The sequence below is a fragment of the Passer domesticus genome, chromosome 8 (assembly GCF_036417665.1).
Source record: "Passer domesticus isolate bPasDom1 chromosome 8, bPasDom1.hap1, whole genome shotgun sequence".
NCBI classification, from domain to species: domain Eukaryota; kingdom Metazoa; phylum Chordata; class Aves; order Passeriformes; family Passeridae; genus Passer; species Passer domesticus.
In genome coordinates this window covers 35,652,077-35,678,632 of record NC_087481.1, presented here as the reverse complement: position 1 = coordinate 35,678,632, position 26,556 = coordinate 35,652,077, and the positions used below count along the sequence as shown (strand labels likewise).

The window sequence follows — 26,556 nt, the reverse complement described above, 5'->3', positions numbered from 1 at the left end:
AAGGAGCATGAGCTGTTTTACCCCACATGATGGGGAGTGCTCAGATCTAGGCTGTACAGCTCTTGGTAGGTCATCCATCTTTAGGGACAGCATTTAGATGTGCAGTATTTAGGCTGACTCCTAAATAGGCACGATTTCTGCCTAGAAACACTTAACTTATTGTAGGACCGAGACTGGAAGGAGCCTTTGCCTGTACAAATTTCTTTTGCTACTTCTCTGTGTTTAAGGATAAAGTTAAACAACCTTCCATGCTCCTCAGCTGCAAATTTCCACTGTTAATTGAATTCTGCTCCTCCTCCCACCCTCCCTTTGCAGTGCAGTGGCTGCCAGCTGATTCAACTCATCATCAAATGATTTTTCTGACGGAAATCCAATGCACTGGATGAGAGGGCAGCACAACAAACATTGCTTTATCCGCATCTCCATGCACCAAACCAAACTGACACTGGCAGGACTCCTACGTGCTGGAGGGAGCAGTTGTTTGATTACAACTGGAAACGACCCAGAATTCAATGTTCCCTTTGCCTTTACAAAACCAAAACTGCCCAAGGAGCTCAAGACCACATGGATCTGCCATGCTCTGTGTCTGAAGCTATTCTCTCCATGGCAGCCCGCGCAGCCAGGTTTGTCACAAACCACACGGCACGGTCACTGCTTGCAAGCTGTGTCAAATTCAGACACTAAATTCTCGTCTCATACAAAACCTTCAATTGAGTATTTGCTTCCATCTGTGTCACACTTATTTCTGATGTTTCACAGTCATTTACCCTGAAGGATATGAACAACTCCAAGAACGAATGTACAAACTTAGCAGTAAAGGTCAAACAGAAGTAGATGCCATCCACCAAAAGTTTGCTATTTCTTCCCCATCTGCTTTCAGGCACAGCTTTGTTATTTATTCTATATATCTATTTTTAGGACACCATGAAAACTAAATGAACATGAAATGGATTTTTAAATAATTAAGCAGCTAAAAACCCAAATTTTTTTATTTCCCAAATAGCTTTGTCTGGACCAGTTTTACAGAAATGGTGAGGGTCAAAAAGCTTATTTTCCTTTTCAATAGAAAAAAACTTTTTATAACAAGATATTAATGAGATATTTAGATATTGATATTAATATTAAAAGAGCTGTCTGGAAAAACACTTTACTGTTTAAGTCAAACTTGAATTCCAAATGATTATAAATACACTCCTGTTAAGGACAGAACACTTCACACATGAAAAAGGACTGAGGCACCTTTCTCTGAAACATTTAGTAAAAATGAACCTAAAGTCAGATTGAAGTGATAATCGTGACTTAATATGACAATTTATGTTAAGGCCTGGATTCAAAAACTTAAGTAACCTGCCAGAAGCCAGAGACATCTGTAAAGGTGCCCTGAATTCAGTTCCCAATTGTCAGTCAGTACAGCATCAGATCTTCAACTATTAAAAACAACACTAGACAAATACCCATAAAACTCCTATTTTCTTAGCAACATCTGAACAAGAGAAATATTTACTTTTATAGGCTTATGCACAAAAGGTAGAGAAAAGTAACTGATTATGAATTCTTCAACCTCAGTATTTAGTACAGATGGGAAAAATTTGCATTTAAAATCGAGTTTTAGTAAAAATGCAATGCAGGTAGGCGAAGTAAATTATCCTGTATTTCAGCTCATGTGGATTGCAAAGGATCTGATTATTATCAATGCAGCAGCGCTGTCTTCTGTTTTAAAACATGATGTGGCATTACAGCTGACTATCTTATCAAATAATTACAAATTCTTTTATAATTATTTTAATTTTTATTTTTAACACAGATGCTTTAACAATTCCCATTAACCTATTCCAAGGAATCCGTTCCACTTCACTGGTAAAAAGGCAAAGGTATACATTTTTTCTTCCTTCTAGCCATCAGGAAGATTTCAGTTGTTTGCTGGATTATGTATGATAAGCCAAAGACAAAAAAACTAAAGAAAAAAAGATAAAACACAATTTAAAAAGACTTTTTTACCCTCTCCTGACACTATCTCTTTTTTCTAAACTCACTTGAGTACAATTTAATCTTCTAAAGCTATCTATCTTCTCTGAATATGCTGACTTCTATAACCCTAACACACTGACATAGGCCAAACTTATTTTTCTAACGAGAACCAGAACAAAGTAGTTGGAATGCTCTTCTCAGAAAGCAGCCCATTACTATTGAAGCACCAGACCAGCAACTGACTGAAGAAGTTACTTACACAACACCTCCTCACAGGAGCATTTCTAGTCGGGAATCCTCATTTTGCTACTAGTTACAAACCAGTTCGCATCTACTGCTCTCAGGACTGCAAGAGATGTATCAACACAACCAGCCAAATTTGGAGTCACTACTAAATGTGCCTCCTTTGAAATTAAATCTTTGGAAGATTTGACTTTTCCAACTCAGGCATCTCTCAAAAGAGTGGTTCATGTTACTTGGGGTGAAATCTGGCATAATGCTCAAGAAACTTCCTTGCAACCTTGAAAGCAGATACATACCCCCCCCCCCCAACTAAGCCCTGAAAAAACAAACTCTCCCTACATAGCTCTTCATAGCATGCTGCAATACTCAACCGTTACTCAGAAAAATACAAGGGGAAAAAATGTCCCAAGATGGTTTCATTAAGCTATGTTACAGAAGGATTTTAAATTCAATTTTGTTGTGTTGTTACAACGGAAAAAGCTATACACACTTTCATACAGAAGAGCACTTACATCCAAGCTTCTTCTGTCTCTGTTTACAGCAGTTGTTATTTAAAATGCTAAGAGAAAAGATATATCTAAGCTAAACAATTTAATTTAAATCTTCTTGTTGCCTTGGCACGTTAATTTTATTCATTGACACTCAACTTCATTTAAGATAGCCAAAGTAAGGAAGAACAAAAATGCCAGCTTTTTCCCCTCCTAGTGCTGTAGATCAGGAAATCCTACTGCCAGCAGTAATTCCATATTAAATACCTATATATTTATTCTGTATGCACAGAGTACATGACTCTGCTCAGTAAAAGAGACGTCAATCCTTGCCACCTACGTACTTCAGGTCCAAGTCCTTTTCAGGACATCTGGAATTACAGGAAGGTCATCAGAACTGTGTGAATGCTACTTGCACACACAAAGTACCACAGACAAAGGAAACGTCAAATCCATGGCCAAGTGACCAAGACCCTTCTCTAAACCCAGACAGATTGGAGCAATCATTCTGTGTGCATCTACACAAGATCTTTCCAGAAATCTATCAGTTTTCACACAGCTAATATCTTAACCAGACAACTCTTGCAAGTTCCAAGCACTGCTATGACCTCATAAGAAGGGACAGAGAAAGTAACAATATCAATTAAGAATAATATATTTGATCCACAGACTGTATTTTTTCCAAAGACAAACACACAGATATAAAAAAGTAACCACACCTACGCTCTCATTCAAACAACACAACGAAGTATGTCCTTAATTGCTCTGCTGGACTGAGTAATTATTACAGGAGTCTATTACCTATGAACTATTTACAAAAATAGTTTGTTGCAGAAATCCCCAGGCATGAACTTCATGCCTCCTCTGGTTACAGCTGCACCATCCACAAGAACCTCCCATCCCTCACCAGAGGTAACCTTCGGCTGTGATGGGGCAGTCACAGCCCAACAACCTCATCCACTGGCACTGCCACGTTGTGTGTGAGCAGATCTCTCCCTGACACACACAGGGAATACACAGAAAAACTGTGCTTAAGCTTATTAAAGGCAAAAGTAACACATGTAACTAAATAGAACAAAAACCCATCTTCTTCCCCCAAGTACCAGAGTGCTCATGCATACAAATGTTCACTCTACCTAGCAGCTAAGAGCCAAGACTGCTGGGAAAAAAAGGAACTCATCTGGAAGCAATTATAGCTCAAACTCCTGCATTTTGCCTCTTCTCTAGAGGACACAAGTGCTGCTACTTTTCCTTCTCTCTCAGTCATGGCAGGACAAGGAGGAGACAACGTCCTCAACCTCTGCTGTGACTCGATAGAGTGGGGAGGCAGCCACACGGTGCTTTGCAACGTCAAAGGAGCTTCCTTGCTCAGACATAGATATTCCTAGTGGCTTCTCAACGACAAGACCCTGCTTGGAGACTAAATCCATTTGAGTGTCTAGAGAGGACTTTTCCTACATAGCAAGGGTATCAACATGCTAAATTGGCCTTTTAGCTTTTTTGTAGTTATTTTGGGAGAAATGTAACTGCTGGAAGTGTAGCAAGGTCTGGATTACCAAGCAATCAGTTGCTGTGTATGTACAAGCAATAGGTGGGAACTTGAGGTCCTAGTAAGAGGCAGGCAGATCATACTAAGGGGAGGATTTTTAGAACCCAAATTTTCACTGTAAGAGCAACTGTAAGGGCACAGGGAAAGGGAAAGGGGTGGCAACACCTGCAATACAGGCAGCCAAATGCTATTGGCTCTATCAATTCTGGAAAAAGTTCTAAAGCTTAATGCACTAACAGTGTACTGATAAAAGCCTGAAATCACACTCTGACAGGAAGCAGTAGCATTACAAGACAACACACACTAAGCTCTATGGAGTGCAGCAGACTTCCTTGGAGTCTGTGGAGGAGACACAGGCTAAAAATTCAGCAAATGCACTTGATGTCCAGCATACTACTCCAAATGCAAATATAATGCCCTAGTCCACTAAGACAGTGACAGGAGACAAGAAGAAAGAAAACAAGACTACAACACAGAAGAAGAACCGCATGGCATATCAGACAGCAGAAGTCAGAGCTGTTGAGGGGAGAAAGACTGGCCTCTCAGCCAAGACAAGCAACTAAAAAAATAAAGAAGTCAAGGCTTGTCATGACTGGGAAGTCACCTGCCTGTGAGAAAGGTCTGGTTTCTCCTTAACCATATCTCATCTTCATTTTGGAGCAGATGCTGCCTCCCCATCAGTACCACTTGCCAGGCATGAAGATGGAGTGGGGACAGTTTTAACATTCAGGTTCACCTACTGATGGCAGCACAAACATGCCCTCAATAAACATGCCAGGTGGTTGGGCACAGCAGACTGAGCAGACTGCAGAACTTGGCAACCTCTTCATTTAACCAAATAAACACTCACATTTCATTGATTCCACATCAGCAACAGGAGAGGCAGTGAATATTGTGCCTCCAAAGGTAGCCTTGAGGAGGCTTTGCTGTGCAGGCTTCACAGCTTGCTTTGACTCTTGAGAATACTGGCTTTCGTTAGATTTTCCTCCTTGAATAGGTTCTGCAGATATTGGGGGTTTTCCTAAAGGAGATGGTGTCAATAAAACCAGCTGCCATCAGGATCAAGTGTTCCATTGTGCTTCCCATTTCATCAACATCTATGAGAAAAGTGATGCTAACAGTGTTCAGAGGACAGAAAAATCATGAGGAGAATGGTAGTAGGATTAAGATAAACATTCATTGCATCCAATGTTTTCCTCACATGCAGTTTCCAGCATGAAACTAACATACAGTTAAACACTAACTAAACTATAGTCAAAATCAAGTCCTATAAACTAAGAAAAGGCTTCCCCCTAACAAAACCTTCCTAAAGCCTGAAGTGTGATGAATTACAGTGCTACTGCACCCACAAACACCAAATATTTGAAAGACATGACAACAAAGACCAAATTCAACTAACATGTAACATAAAAAACTGCTTAGGAAATTACAAAGATGACACAGGTTGAGAAGGATCACCATTTATCACAGGATTAAAGTCTTCCATTGTGAACTACAGCCATCTTTTATACTGCAACTCTTCTACAAGACATCTTCCCCACTTTTTCCTTTATTCTCTCATAGTACTGCTGCTGTTACAGAGATAGTCATATTCTACATTGCCATTAGATAAGTCAAGAATATTCAAGATATTTAAATTACAAACAAGTGTAACGTGGGTTACATTCAATCACAATTTTCCCAAATCCACCTATTCTCATGTTGCAGCATGATTTTAATGTTAAGAATACAAAGGAGAAAAAAAAAAAGGAAGTCTAACTATATAAACAGAAATATGTAAAAGCAAACAGATGACTGGTACTCAGCTCAATAGTTTCATCTTGCCTAAGAGTGCTATAAACCACAAATTCCTCATGGGAAACTTCAGCACTACATCTTCCCTCTGCTTGGATAGCATCTTCCAAAAATCGACATTTTGAGAACATTAGAAAATATGTCAAAAACAACTGTGAATATTACTTTGGATCCATTAGAAAGCAGTTCACATTTCAAAATCCACAATGTAACAAACCCCAAAAGAGTTTTAATTTGTACAAAAGCATATAACTATCTCTTTTCTTTCACAAATAGCATCACAGGAAGACTTCAAAGAAAATTTAAATTCTTCAACTGAAAAGAGGATTGATAGCTTGTAGCTCTTTAAATCGTTGCTTTCCCTTCCCATGCTACCCTTTATCCCAATGAGAAAATAAATCCTGAAACTTCTCACTTAAGGGCTAAATTTGCTTTTTAATTAAAGATGCTTGTTTTGATTCTGTTTTATTTAAAATGCAGAGATCCTTCCTGCATAAAAATACTTAATAAATCAGTACTTCAAAATAAAATAAATGCACAGAAGATAATTGAAATAAGTGACAGAGAAGAAATCCAAGCCACTGGAAAGATCCTGAAAGTAAGAAAAACCAACCAAACAAACAAAAAAAGCCAAACACCCAACAACTTGTTTCCAGCCAGAGGAAGCATTTACAATTTCTCAGAGGCCCAGACTTTTTTGATCAAAAGCACAGTCAGATTACCTACATGCTACTATCTTCAGAATGTGGACAATAGGATGAACCAAAAATATTTAATCCCATGAACACTTATTTTTTGGTGTGTTCTCTGTATGTATCCAGTCACGTGTCCTGACAGGTGAGAGTTTGAGGTTGGTCATATTTATTTATCTTTCAGCTTCATAAAGTATACTTCTCTCCATTCTCTAGACAGATTATCAGAGGGAAGAGTCTCAATACACAAATGCACATGAACATTTGAGAAAACAAAGAAAACCCCACACAAGCCCTCTTCACCCACCCAAATAGGGCGCCTGTCTCAGTCCCCTGCACTATTAACAAGTCCAAGCATCAGAGTCGTATAATATAATAAGCAATACAACACAATTGGTAGCTTCAGGTAGACTAACAGGGAAAAAAAGAAAGCCATACATAAAACCAAGGAGCTGATTAATATTTGCAACTATCCAAGACACACTACACAGAAACACCCTCCCAGGAACACAAGGAGCTTTGCAATTCAAAACTGAGCTCAGTTTGTATATAAGAACATCTGGAACCTGCTCATTCTAAATTAACAAGTTTGTCCATCAAAAAGCACAATACTCTTTGGTGATCACACAGCAATTATCACACATAAAGAGAAGCCATCAGGAAAGCTTTGAAAAACGAAACCCTGAATATCTGAGCCACCGTGGCCCTTGGAAGAGATGAGCAACACCCCATTACTAAAAATCTGTATCAGGGAAGTATGTTGTTTTGCACAAGCCAGAACAAGCCCTGCCTGGTTACAGAACTTACCTCCCTTCCTGCTACTTTTAGGCTGAACCCCTGTAATCATCCCTAGAAGTGCAAATACTAACCACAGTTATTAATCACTTGACATTTAAGCACAGTAGACCAGCATCTTCTGGCTTTCAAGGCAGGATGATTCTAGTCACAACTTAAGTGTTTTTAAAATGTCACCTCCCCGGTTCCTCAGCTCAAGCGAAAAAGGACAAGTATTTGCACAGACTAAATGATCATTCACTGATTCATACCTGCATGGCAAGTAGTGCTCTCTGGGCAGAACTCATCAGAAACAAAGCGTTGGCAGATTGGGAATTGGGATGCTTTGTCACACACAGAAACCCAACTGCACATTTATCACATACACAAAGTAAGAATAGATACAAATAAAAGCAATATCCAGCAAATAAACAGCAGTGATAATGGACAGCTGAAGAGAACAGAAGACACAAAATGATTCAAAGAAATTGTGGAGATATATATTCAAACTGAAATACTATACACAAAACAACCATTATGTTTCACTGGCACATCTAGTGAGGCATTGGAATTTGCGTTGTGTTTTCAAAACTACAGTGGATCTTCCAAAGTGTTCCCCTTCTACTGGATGGAGAAAACCCCAACTACTAGAACCAGAAGGAACAGGATAAGGAAATCCACATGACACCAGCAAAGTTACTCTTCGTCCATTAGGGCAATGGAAAGAAACACCCACACAAGATGTTCCCCCTGCTAGTAGAAATCAGAGCCATAAGGAACCTGCTGACCCCTGTACTTAACAGATCTCTCCTAGCTTTTCATCATCATCTTTCACAGCTTTCTGATACACTCTTGAGCTTCTTACTGAAGCCAACCTCTAAAATTTTCCTACTTGGAATTTTTTCTTTGTCTTCGCATGAAAGAGGTAAGAAGTTCCATTATTGTGGGGAGAGGGAGCTCTTATGATTTGTATTTTTGGAGAAGAGAATGAAAAGCTGTATACTGAAAGCAAAGAGAGCAACTTACATATGATAATCTTACAGAACACCCATCACCTCATCAATATCCCTGTTTCCTACTCAAAAAATTTAGTATTCTATTTTCAAAACCAGAAATCATGCCTGTATCTTCTACTTTTCAAGAAATGAGGTAAGAAAAACACTTGCATACTTTTGGTTTGGTTTGTTTTGGTTTTTTTTAATATAGAATGCTGTATCTGAAGGATGTATATTCATTAAGCAGAAAAAAACCTGAAGTCTTAATTGGCAACAAGAGGTAGCACAAAGACAGGTGGATTGCATATTTAATTCAATTGACCAAGGTGGTTTTTCTGTGTTATGAGTTAAACAAACAGATGTCACTTGGAACAAATGACAACAATTTTCTGTTGCAAGCCTTGGCGCAGAACAATAAGGTGGCTTGATTAATTTCTTTAAAACTAAATTTAAAAAAGAATGTCACTGTTGATACACAGAAGCAAGATCATGTTTAAGCTTGCCTTCCCAAAACTATGATATTTTCAAAAAAAATTCCAACCTCTACACCTGAGGTCAAGATCAACAGTATCTTATGTTAAGTACCTACATTTATAACAGCATGAATACAGATCTAGTGATGACTGAAAGCATTATTACTGGTTTTAAAATTTCAGATTAAAATTCGTTAAAACATAGTATGTCCATAGACTATATATGTATTGTTCTTCCCACAAACAATGAAAATCAAGAAAGATAACAGATGGGGTTTTAACAGCCAGAAATTTTAGCCAGCAATATTCAATACGAAAAGAACAGAAACCAACCTTAACAACTGTTAAATGACTGTTTATTTTCCCCAAAATTAATAGGAAGCAGAAACCTTTCTGAGAAACAGAACCACTCACAGTAGCTCAGTCTGTTCTCTTGTGGCTATCCATAAATCACTGCATTTTAGTGAGTGGCACAGGCATAGGAAAAGAGGATAAAAAGAATAGGGAGTAGGATATTCGCAATACTACATGCTAATTAACAGCAGGAATAGGTCTGGACAAATTGTTGTGGTGTGAAAGGAAATGTACACCTATCAAGCAGTAATACCAACGTTAACACATTCTTTAGTGTTTTGCTTCCTATGCCAAACTTCCAGGGCACTTGACACCTCCTGTGTCCCTGTGAATAGAAGGTCTAAGCACAGATGGCATCAAGTCAAAATAATGCAAAGAACAAGGGCAGGAGGGATAAGTAGGGAAGTTTTCTCGACGGCACTCGGAACTGTGCTCTGGCACACAAGCTCTCCTGCCACTGTGATCTCATTGCGACAGCTCAGCCTGAAACACAGCTCCCAACTTCATACAAAAAGCAGGTATAGCATAAGAAAAATCCAGAAACCAAAACACAGTCATGTAACACATAAATCTTTAAACTTTTTTTTTATGTGGTCTGGTATTAAGCTAAATTATGTTAACACCTAGACAACAAAACACCAATTTGAAAAGCAAAAATTAATGCTAGCACATCAACTTTTTTCTACTAAAAAATTTGCAGCAAACTCAAAGCAAAAGAATATCCTGGATAGAACTGCCTAGAGTTGCAATGTAGCATGCATAAGTTCTCTAGGGGTCTAGTCAAGCAACATTAAAGCTCTAACAGTGTCTTTTAAGAGGAGTAAGATTCATGACCCAGAAGCCCTAAACAACAAACCACAGCTTTTGTTTTAAGAAGTCCTGTTGCTTCTGTGTTTAGTTGTGAACAGCAGAATATCTGTCAGCATGGCTTTTACACACAAAGAAAACTAGAATGATAAAACCCACTCTTGTTACCAAGACAGAAGCTCCAGTATGGCAGTATTGTGGTTGTTAAAAAGGCAGGCCAATAAAATTCTTCTTATTGTCTGAATAGAAATACTACAGAGGAATGTTGCAAAAAAAATTCTGCGAAGGATGTTTAAGAATGCTTTTAGATTGCTGGACAAAGGGAAGAAATTGAGAACCTGGAGAAACCTGATCTACAACTGGAGCCAATGCTCATTTGTCTCGATATTCTTGTTTCTGCTCAAACAACAAATGCTCTAATGCAAAACACAGCAGAAGAAAATTTACATCCCACAGAAATTGTATGTCTCACACAAGTAAGTTCTATATCAGTGAAGCAAACAGTAAAGGCACATTATCCCTGTTCCTGCATTTCCCTGCAGACTGCAAAAACTGCCGACCTCAAATCTTAGTGTTCGCACCAAGGTTACAGAGATCCCCATTCTGTTTAGTCTTCATCAAAACAGATTTCTTTATAACTTGCAGGAGACACAGGCTCCTCAGAAGCTGAGCCTCGGCACAGCACCAGCAGATGACAACTGCTGTGCACCATCTAATGCTTCTTTTCATCCTTAAGTGACTTGTTTTTTGGTGTGGAATAATATGCAGGATGAAATGCTACTCATGTTCCCAAAACTTTGAGCCTTGATACTTTATCGCAATTTGCTTATTTTGAAATCTGTTCTCGCTACTGAAATACTACAGTAATTATTGCACCAGTTAAAAAACTGAGAACGGGTAATATGTCAGCTTCATACATCCACTAAAAGCATCATGTCCTTTGTCAGAATGTCTCACAGTGGTGTACACTACAGATGTGTCTGGGAACGTGTGTGTATACACACAGGTACAAAATCCTCTGGAAAATGTTTCAACATCAACTACAGATGGCATTTTTTTAAAAATATATTTAGCATGAAAAGTTCAATTATGAATGACAGTTTCATTAAAAAAAATAGCTCTGAACTGCAGCCCCACTTATGCCTTCAGTACAGGTTGTCTAGAAGAGCCTGGAAAGCTTCAGAATCGATTATTTCAGCCATGCCCCACTTGGCACAAACTGTGTAGAACCAACATTGTGCCAAAAAACTTCTACAACAAAAACTATGGCACTCGCTTCATCTAAAATATAGGCTGCAGAATGCCCAAAACACACCAATGTCCACGTGATTCTGCAGCTGCAAGCTGAAGACTTCCTTACATACACTGCCAATACAAAGTCCCCCATGGGATTCCCAGGAAAAGTCCCACAAGATTTTAAGTCAAGGAACAAAATAATGGAGTGTGTGGGAATGATGATACAGAAAGGAAAACACTATGTCTGAATACAATGACTCCCAAAACCTCTGTTCACATACAAGTCACTTGCAGAAAACCCTCATGTCAAAGCCAGGTTTGCAACGCTTTCATTTTCCAGCCTCACCTGCTGGTAAGACTATACCCTCTATACATGATTATAAATGGAGGAAGGTATAAATTGATACATCACACTTGCACACTCATGACTTCAGTGCCACACTTAGAAGGACCCTTCCCTTCTATCAAATTCTATATGACACATGCAGACCAATGACATGCTTGAAATGTTTTTGGCATACCATTTTAGGTACTGGCAACCTGTTACCAGAAACCACTTAATTTGTCTCTAGAAAAGCTGACTGCCGGGGAACCCACATAAGACCTGAAAAGCTACCCAACTGCTCCAGGTTCTATACAAAACTAAGAAGGTAATGTGGTTCAAGGAGAAATTACTTCACAGCACATATACAGCTATAGAACATCCTGGGCTGGGATGGACATAACAAAGACACAAATACTTGTCTTGGAAGGGAAAAAATAATTCTCTTCCCCCACATTTTGCTTTTAATCAGTCTCCCCACAAACACAGGAAGCCCAGGTTGTTGGGACTTCAGCTGAAGAGCTTCCCATGCTGCTGAAAACTGAAAGAGGGAAGTAGGTTTTGAACTACCACAATCAAACCACTAAAAAACTCTGATTTTGGCCACAGAATGTTTCACTTCTTCATGCTGCACAATTCTTAGCATGAACCTTATAAATTAAAAGCTGTATTGATTATTCAACTTTGATTTCCCAGTCAAAATGTTTTTCCTTCTTTAAAGGAATTTTGGCAACTTATTTCCATTAGTTTCTGCTTCCATTAGTAAACTGCAATTTGCTGTATTTCACAGCCAACTTACTCAAAGGAATGGCTGAAATAAATGTATTCACTGTTCATCTAACCACAGATCAATGCTATGAAAAATAGAACCCTTCAGAAAACGAGAAGAGTAACATAAAGCAACTACAAAAGGGAAAAAGAAACATTACTCGAAATTTTTCACAGCCATTAACCATTTCCTTTCCAAAACCAAACAGAAAGCCAGAGGAATACTAACAAAGAGCCCATAAAGATACTCAACACCAATGCAACCACTCAATTTTCCCATACCTCTCAGTGAAGCTTGACAGTAATGCATTTCTGCTTCTGCTCTCTTCCAACTCATCTTCCTTCTCAACTCCAAAGATTACAGGTTGATTGTACAGACAGTATCTCATATATGCTGCTCCCAAATCCTCCCAACCCTGCTAAGCTTTGTCATTATCACGTTGTTATTGTCTTCCTCATCAAGTCCGTGTTCCACAAACAGGTCTCTGATTAAAGACAGACAAGTTTGCTTAATAATCATAGTCATTATCACCTAGTTTCAGGTGCTGCCCGCATAACACTTCATTTTCCTTATTTCTACTATGTTATAGCTATAATTGTATTTGTTGTCCTCTTCAGCATTGCTTTTGGGATAGATGAGATCAGCAAGCAAGCTCATAACATGAAATAAGCCTTAAGCTTAAGTTAATGCAAGCTGGAAAACAAAAGGTTGGAATAAGAAACCATGAAAAAAAAGCACACAGGAAGCATTATTACAAGCAAGCATATTACTTTTGCCAAGCACCGTGTATGTACCAACATATATTCTATCAGTATGATCAAACAATTGAGCTCAGTCCCTGTGATTTAAGAATATAAGTTAATACTGTGGTCGGGGGTTAAAGAAATTATAGTTCTGTATGCTCAACAACCAAGAATTACTGAAACACTGCTAGTCAAGCTGCAGAATAAATTTATATTAAAGTGGCAAGAAATTATAAAATCAGCACTAACAATCCTAAGAGCAGTATCTGAATAAATGAAACACAAATTCATGTCTTGCATGCCAATCAGTTTAGATACAGGTTCGAAATACTTCATGCGCATCCTGGCATGGCAATATTTTTTTAAAGCAACATCTCTGTAACCACCTAGATTTCTGGTTTTCCAAATACTTGGAATCATGAGACAGTGTGCATATATCAACATTTTTCTGTTCAAAATTTTTTTCTTGATAATAGAACATTTATCAACACAGGTCTGGAGACGACATTCCAGCATTAGTTTTAACTATAAATGTGTAGAAGCCTTCGTCCAAGAGTGGCTGAAGAGAAGCAGTAGGGAAAAAACAAACCAAAACAAAAAAAAACCCCAAAAACCTTCCAAAGAAACAACCAAAAAACCCCGGGCAGCGCCACAGCCCGGGCACAACAAAGGGCTGTTGTTCGCGGCAGCAGCAGGCGGCAGCTGAACCAGTTGGCCCAGTACCCTACCGTGGTCTGTGGCACATCAAAGGCTGGCTGTGACCTAAGCAGACAATTAGGATGTGTGGGTGTAGAGTTACAGAGTTCCAAGAGGTCACTCACGGATGAATTTTAGCGCTGCAGTACAAGCCCTTTACAGAGCAGTATTACTGGCTTTGCGCAACCAGCCTTCGGGCTGACCCCGGATCTAGGCAAGCGACTGCAACACTGCTTTATTTATTTTTTTTTCTGCATAAAGTTTACTGCAAAATTAAAGTGCAAATCCTGAGATGAGCTAAGTAACTTAAACATATGTGTAACAATTTTAGTTTGCAAAGATACTGTGTTACCTCCACTTAAAGAGCCGAGTTAACCAAGACACTGAGGAGGGAAGGAGGGAACAGCTGCAGAGTCATTAGCAAGGACAACAATCACACCCTATTGCCAGACACTCAGGCCACAGCAATAAGGTAACACACGCCAGCACAAACTAAGGCTTGTCAGTTCTGTACACATGGTACAAACATAAACTCAAGAGATAGCTCCTTACAAAGAAACCCAGTGTGCTTTGTCCTCTGCTGAAGACACCACCAGCATTAACACCATCTATCCCACCACACGGCACTGCCCTTCTCACCACCTCAATCCCAAGGTGCTGTCACAGGACTATTTCTCCTCTCAGTTCTGCTGCTCCCCAAGACACAACTCTCCTCATCTAACCACCAGTTCCAAATGTGCATGCCAAACTAATAAAGACAGATCTGAAGCAAAAAGTATTGGGCAAAGATCACAACACCTCTATACCATGCCATGGTCATTTAATCACAAAGATGAAAAGCTCCCAGATGATGCAGTAATAAAAATATCAGAACAGATTTTTTTCCTTCTTCACTCTTAGTATGGCTCAAGCAGTACAGCTAAAAAACATCACTTGCTAATCAGAGATGAGTTTAAATCAGGTAGTCTGAACAGTTACACAGCCTTGTGGCAGACTTTCATGCAATCCTGTACTTGGAGATTCACAGTGACAACAATCAGTACACAAATCTGCATATTTTTGTGTTTTCAAAATACCTTATGTCTGGGGTAAAAAGCAACTTCATTTTCCCAATTTTTAAAGGATCTTAAAGGTGCTTAACAAAAGTTTTAAATAAAAATACTGAAATCCTGAGGTTTGAAAAAATATATATTCATGCTTTCGCTTCAGTCCAGCATCTCCTTTCCCATTTAAGATGATGCCCCTGTAGGATATCCAACAGCAACAAGGAATCACCAAGCTAGGGCATTTACCTTCCAAATGCTGCCAAACTGGAATGCAACTGACACTATGAGAAAGCAAATTTTGTTTGCAAATTATCGTATCAGGAACTCAGGCACTGGTTTAACAACATTAGGGTCATACTTAATCATCTTAACTCATGCAAGCAGCAATATCTGAATACAACCCAAGAGACAAAGCGTTCTCTTGCTAAAGAGGAGCATATGCTTATGCACCTTGCTAAACTGAACTGAATTTTTCAAGTGATGCTGTTTAAGGAAGGTCTTTAGGACTTGCTCCTTTTTCTTCTCCTCTTTATTTTTTTTTAAAGAGGTCAGCTTATTGAAACTCACTTCAGCTGAAAAAAATCTCTAGGGACCAAACCACTGTTTTTACAAGTTGAAAAAAAAGAAGCAAACAAAACAAACAAAAATAGCCAACACCAAAGTTACAGTAGCACTTGACATGAAATTAATCAAAATGAAACATAAGACTTTATTTTCCTCCTTTTTCTTTTCTTACACAACCCATGAAACAGACAGGATTTCTGGTTTTCATCGAATTGCATCCTGAGAGCTCTCAGAATGTTGTAATTGTTAATTCCAGCACATTTAATTAAATACTTCCAAACCACAACTTTTAGGAACAGATCTATTCATAAGAGTTAAATGTAACAACCTTACCAAGGATAGTTCAATCTCCGCATGGTAGTTCAAGAAATGAACTATATATTTCTAAAAAACATTTGATTTTACAGAATAAAATTTGATTAATTACACTAATTAGAATATTATACACCCAAGTCAAAGGGATTTAGTATGTTCATGTCAGAGCTATGTTCAACAGCAGTAAATCTCAAAACATAGAACAGCACTATTTTTCAAAGCATTCAATAACCTTTGAAATGTTACTGTGATCACAAAAGTAATTTCTACTGCTTTTTCCTTTAATTAAAAAGCCAAAGAGCAATAAGCAAGATGACAGAAGCCAAGAGTAAGATGAAAAGAGAAATAAGCCAGATGGCATGGAAATATATTTTTATATACTTAAGTTATTCACAAATTATGAAAAAAGAAATATCCAAATCTTTTCATTTAACCTATAATCAGCATTTTTTTCTAAAAGAGTTTTCAGATATTTTTATGTAAAGATGATTGTGAATTCTAATTAAGATGTAGCTGTAAGCCAGGATCCTCCATCACACAATTAACCTTAAATCCAGCCTCTAGCCAAGCAGGGTACAGATGGAGATAGACAGATGTAATTACAAAGTCCATCAGCAGTAAGCCACTGGGAGAGGTTGCAGGCTTTCCTGTATTTCTACTTTGTATTTGGTAGGCTATTTTTATCAAAATATGCCAGGAAGACACAGCTACTGTGATACACTCCCAGCACTTTTATATTAGCTTGGGTTTGCATCGCATACTTTAAGGCACTAATTTTGAAAAAAATTACAACTGCACTCTCATTGCTGCACTGTCTCACAGAGCACTGGAGTAGGTATTGCATTCCCAGCTTCATTTCTATCCTTCAGAATCAACTCCTCTCTTCTCTGCTTCAAACCTCTCCAACTGTAAAACTATTTTTCCACCATTCAGAATCTGTAAAGTAAGATTAATTGTAGAAAAAACATGATTTTGAACCTAAATTCTAAAAAAATCCCAAAAAACCAAAAACAAGTTGAAGTTGTACCTTGGCACATCATTTCTCATTTTGTAATACATGTTCTGCTCTGCCATGGGGTCTGCATGCACATCTTAGTTTCCTCCAAATAACAGAAACCTCTCCACAAGTCTTCAACTCATTAATGTCACTAAACCCACACATTCACATAAAGTCACAATTTTTGTCAATTTTGAAATAAGAGAGAATAATATCATGATCCATCTAACAATCATCTAAGAATCAACTACACGTGAATTTTGTAACCCTACCTCTAAACATGGTACAGCAAAGAGAACTCAACTATCCTTCTATAGTTTCTTATAGCAAGAGTATTGAAGAGGAAGATCCAATAGCAAGGTAGGTAAAACATGTAGTTTGGCATTTTCCACTAACCACAAACCTACAAACAGTTTCTGCTTAGTGTCTGAACACAGTACTAAGATTGCACATTTTAAATGTTAAGTTTGCATTTAAGATGTGCAAGTAGCATTAAAGCAAAGCAAAAAAAAAAGTATCTTCACATAATGCAGAGAATTCACATCCCACCATAATAGATCAACCATTTGCTTATCTGAAAGCAGCAGCAAAGATGAAATTTGCATTAACCATTTTACCACAATTATCCCATCCAAGCAGGGCAAATCAGCTAGACCTCCCATGCACTGCAAAGGGCTTTCTTTATGAGTTTTACACAGGAATTGAGAAAGGAAGCACAAAACAGACTGATGTAATGGTAAAACATTCAGACTCAAACTCTTAACTCTAGGGTCACAAAGTGACAAATTTAAGAACAGAAGAATTAAGCGTATTCATGCACATTTTTAATTATGGATCACTGAGTACCTGACCATGCCGAAGACCTAGACAACAAATATCCTGACCTTCATGTTCAAAATGATATGCCAAAACCAGATGTACTTCACTAGAGGCAACTACAACAGTAGCAGTAAGTAAAAAGCTGTTTTAAAAATTTATTATGTGTGGCAAGGAATTCTTTGTGCAAACTCCAACCTTTAGTGAGGACAATCTCAGCTCTTTAACTGACTTTGTAACAAAGCACCCAGGAAAAGCTCACAGCCACCATGGCAGAGGAAGTTCAGAAGTTTGCTCTCACTTCTCTCAGCCACCTTCTCCACATCTCAGCCCTGAATCCCTAGAAAGATCATCATCACTCCACCCATGCCACCAAGCTGACAGACCCTGAGCCCAGGCTGGCTGGTGCACTCCCTTCTGACCCTGAGCTCACAGAACACCTGATGTGCAAGGCAAGTTGAAAACACTTAAATCCCACCCCAGCCTGAGCCCATCAAAGGTCACTTACGTCTGCCAACAAATTCAGGGCTTAAGCAAGCACATATAATTTCCCACTATGTATTTTTTTGCTCTTAGAGAACTCCACCTGACTTTCATCATGATAGCAGTTCTTTCTATCAGTTGCCTCATACTTCATTAACAATGCATTATTCACATCCTGATCTCAATACACATCCCTTCCCTCTTCTCCACAGCAGAGAAATCCTCCAGAGATGATCATTCCATGAACAACATTCTTACACTTGTTTCCATGATGTTCACTGTCTACTTTTGCACTGGAAAACGAACACAGAGCAATTACCATCAGAAATGCTGGATGTTGACCTTAGATATCCAGAAAATAGCTAAGAAAAAAACTATCAGAAGGCAGCTGGCAAAGAAAGCTGCTCTCTGAAGTGCCATTTTTAAAGAACATTACTTGAAGATGAAATTGGTTTTTATATTGAGAGGAAATAAGCATTTTTAGCTTAAGCATTAGCAGGTTCACTCTTAAATGAACACAGACCTAGACCTGTTTGGAAGACTCAATGGCATAATTTCCCCATGATGCCACTTACAGACAAAAATGCAGATACACACTATATCTGTACACACTACAAGAATGAAACTAAGACTCCATGTTACTTTATTTAAATCCTAATCTTGATCTGAAAAAAATTACAGGAAGAATTATATATATTTCATTGCTTTCATTATGATAACTAGTCTATGCTTACTGAAAACTAGCCTTCAGGTAATTCCTGTTTAGAAAGAAGTCTGTCAATTTCTCGAGGCTGATATAAAATTAAGAGAAAAAAAGCACCACAAAGCACTTTCTTTGAAGTGTTTTAAAAAAAGAAGGAAAAAACCCCTTTAAGTTCAGCAAGATCCGTGATAGGAATAAACACTTTGGCAAACCCAAATTTTACATTCAGCATGCTGCAGATTTATATATTTAAGATGCACTTATTAAAACACCCACACAACACAAAAAAACTGTTGGAGCAGAAAGACTAACTTCCACAATTCACTTCTGTACTTTAAAAAAAGAGAACTCAAGAGAAATTTTATTTCTTCAAGGACTTTGAAAAAACCTTTCAGGAAATGCCTAGCCCCTGGTGTACCCTGCAATCCAATCATCAGACCCAGACAATTTTTTTCCCCTTTCCAACATGCCACACCATGTATTAGCTTTATTTATCAATGTTCAGAACAACTTTGCTAACCAAAATAAGTTTGTAACATGAACATCAGAAATTTGTGTTTTACATAATTATAACTTTTGAGTCTCACTGAAGAAGCTGTGCTTGACATAAGGATCCCTCTTAAGGCCATACAGAGTAATTTGTTCTATTAGGCTCTTTCTTATATGTTTATCTTCCACAAAGCATACAGGTGACAGAGATAACAGGTCCTCTACCACAACCATCATGAACAGTGGGTACCCAGTGGGAAAGCTGAGAAGCCTGTCTTCACAGCACACCACATGTGAACAGAAAAACACATGAGGACAGCAGAAAATGGAGAACAGAGATCAGCTAGCCAAATGAGATTCCACTCCATAAACTAACAATGTTCTGTTGAAATCAAGCAAATGAAGCACACTTTTGGTTATTTTCTGAAACAGATCACATAAAATGCAGATACTATCTACATCAGGCACTACTTAGAATTAAATCAAGGCCAAGGTCTCATGATCTAATCCATAAGGTCAGAAATCCTACAGCCTCAGTGATCCAAATTCACCTCCTCTTACTGTCATATGACCAGGGAATTATTCTGAACATTTATTATGTCTCAAAAGCTATTATTTCACCACAACGTGAAATAAAATGGTTTTAGCTATTGCTGTGCATTTGCATCTTACCCTGTAACAAAAATATATGCAACCATACTTCAGCAAAGCCTTAATTTAGGGGTACACTGTAGGAACAAGTCAAAATATTTTGATAGGGGAAAGCTAGTCTTTAAAAATCTGATCTACTTTCAATACATATATTTCTTTAAAGTACTTCTCATTTATAAAGAAGCAGGTATTAATTTCCATGCACAAATGTATATATACAATGCAATTGACGAGATGAAGTCACAGAACTTTTTATGTGGATTTCCTCCATCAGCTACTACAGCACTCGGAAAGGATTTGGCTCATGTGCCCATGAGAAAGCTAAACAGATACAGGGCAAAACAAATGAACTCCACACTGTATTGTTGCAATGCAGAGTTGCAGAAGGAGAAAAAGAACTTCCGAGAGATGCTGAGCAACGCGCAGTGTAGCACCCTGAAATTCCTTACAAGAGAGCACAGTACAACAAAGCGCTCATTACTGCAGCCAGGCAAGAGCCACTGCAATCCTTCCAGTTCCACCAGACTGCCTTTACCTTCTGCTTATCACTGGGATAGAGGAAATCACGAGCCCCAAAAAACAAGCTCAGTATCAAAACCACACTAACAACCTGGCACTTTGCAGCACTGAATAAATTTGCTATAGTTGGCTGTAAAATTAAATTGAGATTTGACATTCTAGACAATATAATGAGGTACTCCCTGACAAATGAAATTTTATGCAAGTCATGTATGCACAGCATATCACTGAAGATCAACTCAGCCAGGGATAGAAAAACAGCTCAGCATTTACTCTCTTTTCTTCCAGTCCAGCACACACTACACACAGGTTTCAGCCAAACATGGTTGTACAGAACAGGACTGCCACCAGCCTTGACAGACAAGTTTTTCTTGTATGTTTTTACTGATTTTCATATTAATACCCATGCTCTTGACATCCTACCAAGTCCTAAAATTCTGAGGCAGAAACTATCTCCGACCTTAAGATCTGAAACTACTGCTCCATGTTATCAAGGAACATTCTGCTCAGCCAAAACACTGCTCTAACACTTGCAGCAGTGCAGACCCTGAAATACTCCTGAAAGTATTTCAGGAGCTCAAAGGTGCCAGCAAAATAGGAAAGGTTCATGAACCAGGATAACAAATGAATATATCTGAAATATAACATACCTTCAAGTGCTGGTCCACACATTTTCAAGGCCAACAGTTTAGAAAAAATATCTCACTGTACGTCTCTCAAAGTTCATGTCTGCAGTCTATACCTAAGTCAGCCTTGGGTTATTCAGCAGGGAGGGAGGCAAGGTTAACCCCTTGAGGCAAACTAATCAGACCCTTAACCAAAGTAGTCAACGCATCTTACAGAAAGTGTCCTTTCCCAATATGCCCTAAAGGTAACTAGAAGCCTCAAAACTTTGAATTTCCCCATCAAAAAAGCAAGGATTGCTCGTGCACTGTCAAAGCAGCAAAGGAAAGCTGTGGCAGCATATCTAAATACAGAGGGGAAAATAGGCAGCCTGAGCACCCTAAGGTTGATTGCCACAGAAAGCAGAAAAGGGATTGAACAAGTCAGATTTTCAGTATGCCTTTCATTAAAAGAAGGGGAACAATACCAATACCTCAAGGTGAAAATAATAGAATTGAAAGTGAAGGCCCTCTTGAGAATACCTATTTTGTTTTCTTGAGAGGATTTAGTGCTGCTTTTTGTGCTTTCAGTACAATAAAATTCAGCATACATACAGAGTTTGTTCAGAGTCCAGCCCTACATCAGAAGCACATGATGGAACAACTGATGACAAAAACAAACCAGTTAAACAATTACAAAGGAAAACCTACTGTTAAGACTTTTTGTTTGTTGGGGAGTTTTCCGTTTTGTTTTTCTTTAAGACCTTAGCATTTTACGTTCTTTTTAACCACACCTACTTAAGTCAAATGGCCTTTAAGCTAAAAGAGTAAAAACACATCCTACATTCAATTAAAGCTTAAGCAAGCTCTCAAATAACATCGCTCACTCTCAAAGTGTTCAGAAAAGAAAAACCAGACTGGAAATTCATGACTACTTTAAATATTGAGAATTGAAGTTAATAACTGGGTATTTTTGTTGTGCTGATGCATTTAGCCTCAAATAAAACCTTTAGATAACCTGATTTCACCACCATTAAACACACACACTTGCTCACCACCTGAAAAACACCATCACGACCTAAATTTGAATTAGACCTTCTTAAAAATCACTGCAAGTGTTCACAAGATTATGCATGAAGTGTTTAAGAACTTTAAAACTAAATATCAAGATTCCCTGAAAGAGGTTACTAAAACAACATCTGTCAATCTTCTGTCACTTTCTAGTTGAAGAACTCCCAACAACTCAATCAACCCCTCCTTCTGCAAGAGGATCATAACTGTGGAAGGCAAATTCAGATTATATAAGTGCTCCAAAAAGAGCTAGATCACATGGTTACCCAATCTCAAAATTCCCCCTATGGTGATTTTTCCACAAAAGCATGCAACAGAGGAAAGCTAGCCACAAGAAAACCAAACACAATCAAGAAAAACAAACAATAAAGATGATAAATATACTTTTGTGCTTATTTTAAAAAAAAACATGAACATCTATATAACAATTCAGACAGATTGGTAATTGTCTACACCAGCTTTATTTCCCCAACCCAAAAGTTCTGATGCTTCTACAGAAAACCATACTTGTCAGCTGGCCAGTCTCAGAAAAAGAGAGCAGAGTTGAAAAGGGATTTTTGTGCGCCAACATCAAAAGAACACAGTTCACTTACACCAAAATTGAGTTCACAATTCCCATTACATTTTACATCCATCCCCAAGGAAAATACCTTCCTACCTACACCACAGCTATCTCTTCCCACACAAACTCCATTTTGAGCACCACTGAGCAGCAAACAACCATCAGCCTCACTTTCTGAGGTACAAGAGGTACTTTACTGATGACATTGTTCAACCCAGAGAGCTTAGTATGCAAGGCCTGGATTCTGCCAACATTTGCACATGCCCAACCTGATACATATAAATGAGGATTACTCACATGCTGGAAGGTAAGTACATGAATAATAAACATGTTTGTGAATCAGCAATTTTGTGCAGGTAGAATAAAAAGCTAGAGTGAAAGGACATTTTTAGGAAACCTAATTTTGAAATAAGCTTAAACAATACTGGCTTTGAGGGTTTGGAGGTGGGGAAGAAGTTTTTTGGTTTATCATCCAATACATAATAAATTATGAACTACATAAAAAGTTTGCAAAAAAACAACCCCTCAACTCTCCACTTAATGGCTTTATATTTTCACTTGCTTCTTGTCTCCAGCTGCAGGTCAGCAAATCTTAATCAGGGTATTTAAAAGGCTACAGGCTATTTAAAATACAATGCCTCCATGAGACAACTAGAAAAAAAGTTATGATTTTCAAAAATATAAAGAACAGCTCTCCAGAACAAACATATTAATGCTGTGAACAAGCAAACTGCTGAGCAGTTCAGCCCATGAACTGTGAAATCAGAGGTTTTGGAAGCTGTGAGGAAGAAGAAGGTGGTGTTATATACATGAAATAGGCTGCCTTTAACTTCCTCTGACACCAGTTTGGGTAAGAAAAGCTTTCCAGTTGTAGTAGTTATTCTGTATTCCCAGTAATCATAGGCTGTCTAGAAATATGTTCAGTGTTGACCCCAAGAAGCCAAGTACTTCCATCAACTTCAAGGGCCATTAATTCTTGCTATCACCAGCTTCTGAAGCCTGGAAAGGGTGTCCCATGGAGATCAGACTCTTGCACAACAGCTGGCAACAGGAGCTCCCAGAGTTAACCTTATTTGTGAGCTACAACAGGAGTGGATGTTGCCCCATCAGCACCACAACCTGTGACAGGCACATGTTGCACATCATACTGTGCACTGCCTATTTTGAACTGGTTTCTAAGTAATAGCACTACGGACCTCCTTCAATATTTTAGGAATTCTGTCTCCCATTGACAGGAATTAATATACAGAGTATCACTGAGAACTCCTAAAAAACATCCCATTTGGAAGAGCCAGGCTCCAACATTTGAGACAGACTAACAACACCAGTCTCTTCAGAGAACAGCATCCTTCTTGTCTGCTTCCATTAGAAAAGCACTGTTAGCCTCAAGCCAAAGCTCAGCCACTGCAAACTTGCCAGCTCCTCCATCAGAATGATTCAGCTCTAAATTGCCACTGTTCACAAAAAAGCCAACGACTTGCATCTTGAAGGTGACAAATAATGTTTCACCATGAACTACTCAATATAGCTCAACAGCCTAGATGTCTCACCTACATGACTACAGCTCTTCTCACAAAAAGTTAGATCCACTAACAACATGTTTTTCTGTCTCCATCAACACTATGAACAGTTTACATGAAGAAATGTTTTAGCATTAATATATGTACAGCATTTTACAATTCTTCTTAAGAAAAGAACCCACAACAGGAACTAATTGCTTCACACTACCACCCACTATGTGCTGGTGGTTTATCACGGTTTAACCCCAGCCAAAACCAGGACCGCACTGAACAGCTCTGAAAGACACCTCTGTCCTGGTATTTTACAGAGTAAGGAATCCTTACAAGCAATTTATCAACACCTACTGATATCCAACAACTGGAGTTTTGAATAAAGAATTTTAATGCTAGAAAAAAAAAATGAAAGTAACAATTAATAGGAGCTAGGAAAACTAAGAAAAAAAAAAGGAAAAAGAAATGAAGGTAAAAAAAACCAAAAACTGGCAAAAGCGAGCAATAAGTGGGGGAAAAAAAAGGACTTAGCTCATATTGGAGAACACTGAGAGAACTGGAAAGCCCAAAGTCAAGTGGTGGCTTGGTTCTCACCAGCCAGCCAAAGGTTCCGAAAAATCTGACAAACCAGGACTGGCTACAGCTGCAAGAGAACACTGAGACTGAGAATGGTAGTTAAAACATGCTAAAGATCTGAAACCTCTGAAACAAGCAATTTTTAAGCTTTAACAAGTAAATAAGGAGCAAGTTACAGAAAGCTGTTGGCTTTCCTTAGTGATCATGTCTAATTTTGTAAGACACCAAGTCCTGTGTGTGTCCCAATCAACTTCATAGCTGGATGCACCACAAAAATTGTTATTATTCCCTTTACTCTGATAAAAACAATGTCCCCAGGACTTTACTGTGGGCAGCTTTCCTTCCACTCCCTCCCAGAGTACAGTAAAAACGTAATTGAGAACTACCACCCTTGGGATTTATGAACTACTAAAACATGCATTTCCTTCTTTGGAATTCAGAGCTTACTTTCATGAACTTACTACTATTAGACATTTCATTGGGAATACCCAGTCGGAATCTTGCCAGAATCTCCCTGCATTTCTTCAGCCTGGCAATTCCACGAGATACCAAAAATCTGAGATCATCAGAAAACAGGTACTGCTAAACAACTGCCAGGTATTTTATCGAGGTTAATTACTACTCAGTGCTGCTGAGGAGCTGTACTCCTCCAAAGGTGACTTCTGAATGCTGCCTGCTTTTTCATCAACACGATTTAAGAAATCCTGCAACAAGGCTTGCATAGCTACCCTGGGAACTAATAACAGGTCTGGAAAACCCAAACATACTGCTCTACTTCTCCCACTCTTCAATTTTCAGTGACAGAAGGGAGTATAAATTGTACTTAATTACAAAATTGTCAGTTCAGTCCTTGAGTCAGTAAATCATGTTTTTACAATTTCTCCTAATTCTCCCCTCTCCCTGGGAATGCACACTTACAGAACTAATTTTCATCTCCTGGAGAAGGGTGTCTTCTCCCCTTTCTCTCACCTTGCTCCTACAGGAGTATTACAGCACATGCCACAGTCCAGACACCACAATACACAGAGTATTACCAAGCAGTATCAGAAAGCTTTAAGCATCACCATGCAGAGTAACACCATACCACTTCAGACGACTTGAAGCTTCTGCCCTTCTTGTTCTTTAGCTGAACCTTTTACATTCTTCATCTTATGCTTTGCACCTGAGTGCCCTCTGCTCCCTTTGGTGGTTGGTCAGTGCCCCTGGGCACTCCCTGGCTCATTGCTGTCAGTGCTGCTCACCTGCTGCTCACAGCTGTGCCCACTCGGGGTGAGGCTCAGCCCCACCCCAATCACCACAAACTGTGTGCCTACACGGAGAGCACAGCCTGCCTCCCCACCTCACACCCTAACTCCGGAGTCTCTCAGCTCCTCACTAGCACAAATTCTCAATCCTGCTCCTTTAGCCAGTCACCAGCCAATGCTTTGTGGGGATGGGTCAAGACTTTGTGAGAGATGAGGATGAAGAAACAAAATGTGGATGTCCCAGCACCAGGTCCAAGCAGTCATGATTGCAGCTCTTCAAGGTCAACCCAGGAATTACTGCATTTCCTGTGGATCTCCTGTGATGCCGTCAGAGAAGTGGGTCCCAGCTGCCTATCTCCTAAATTTATACTTACAGAGCTTACTTTTTGTGTTTGGTTTTAAATATGCTGAAAAACTGAAATATTTACAATTTTGTGATTTCAAATACCATATTGTCCAAAACAACTTGGTTCATTTTTTTATATACGAAGCAGACAGAGGAAG

At 38.7% G+C, this 26,556-nt stretch overlaps 1 protein-coding gene across 4 annotated transcripts in view; it reads right to left on the bottom strand.

Annotated features, from left to right (window-relative positions):
* The window catches only part of DLG5 (discs large MAGUK scaffold protein 5), a 96,286-nt gene that overhangs the window by 65,148 nt on the left and 4,582 nt on the right, over positions 1–26,556 (bottom strand). The window contains exon 1 of one of the 4 annotated variants that reach the window (XM_064430344.1): positions 12,746–12,815. The exons of the other annotated variants lie outside the window; for them this stretch is intronic. Coding sequence (XP_064286414.1) covers positions 12,746–12,800 — 55 coding nt within the window. The 5' untranslated portion in view covers positions 12,801–12,815. Of the gene's footprint in view, positions 1–12,745; positions 12,816–26,556 lie in introns of those variants that run through there. 4 annotated transcript variants of the gene reach the window in all.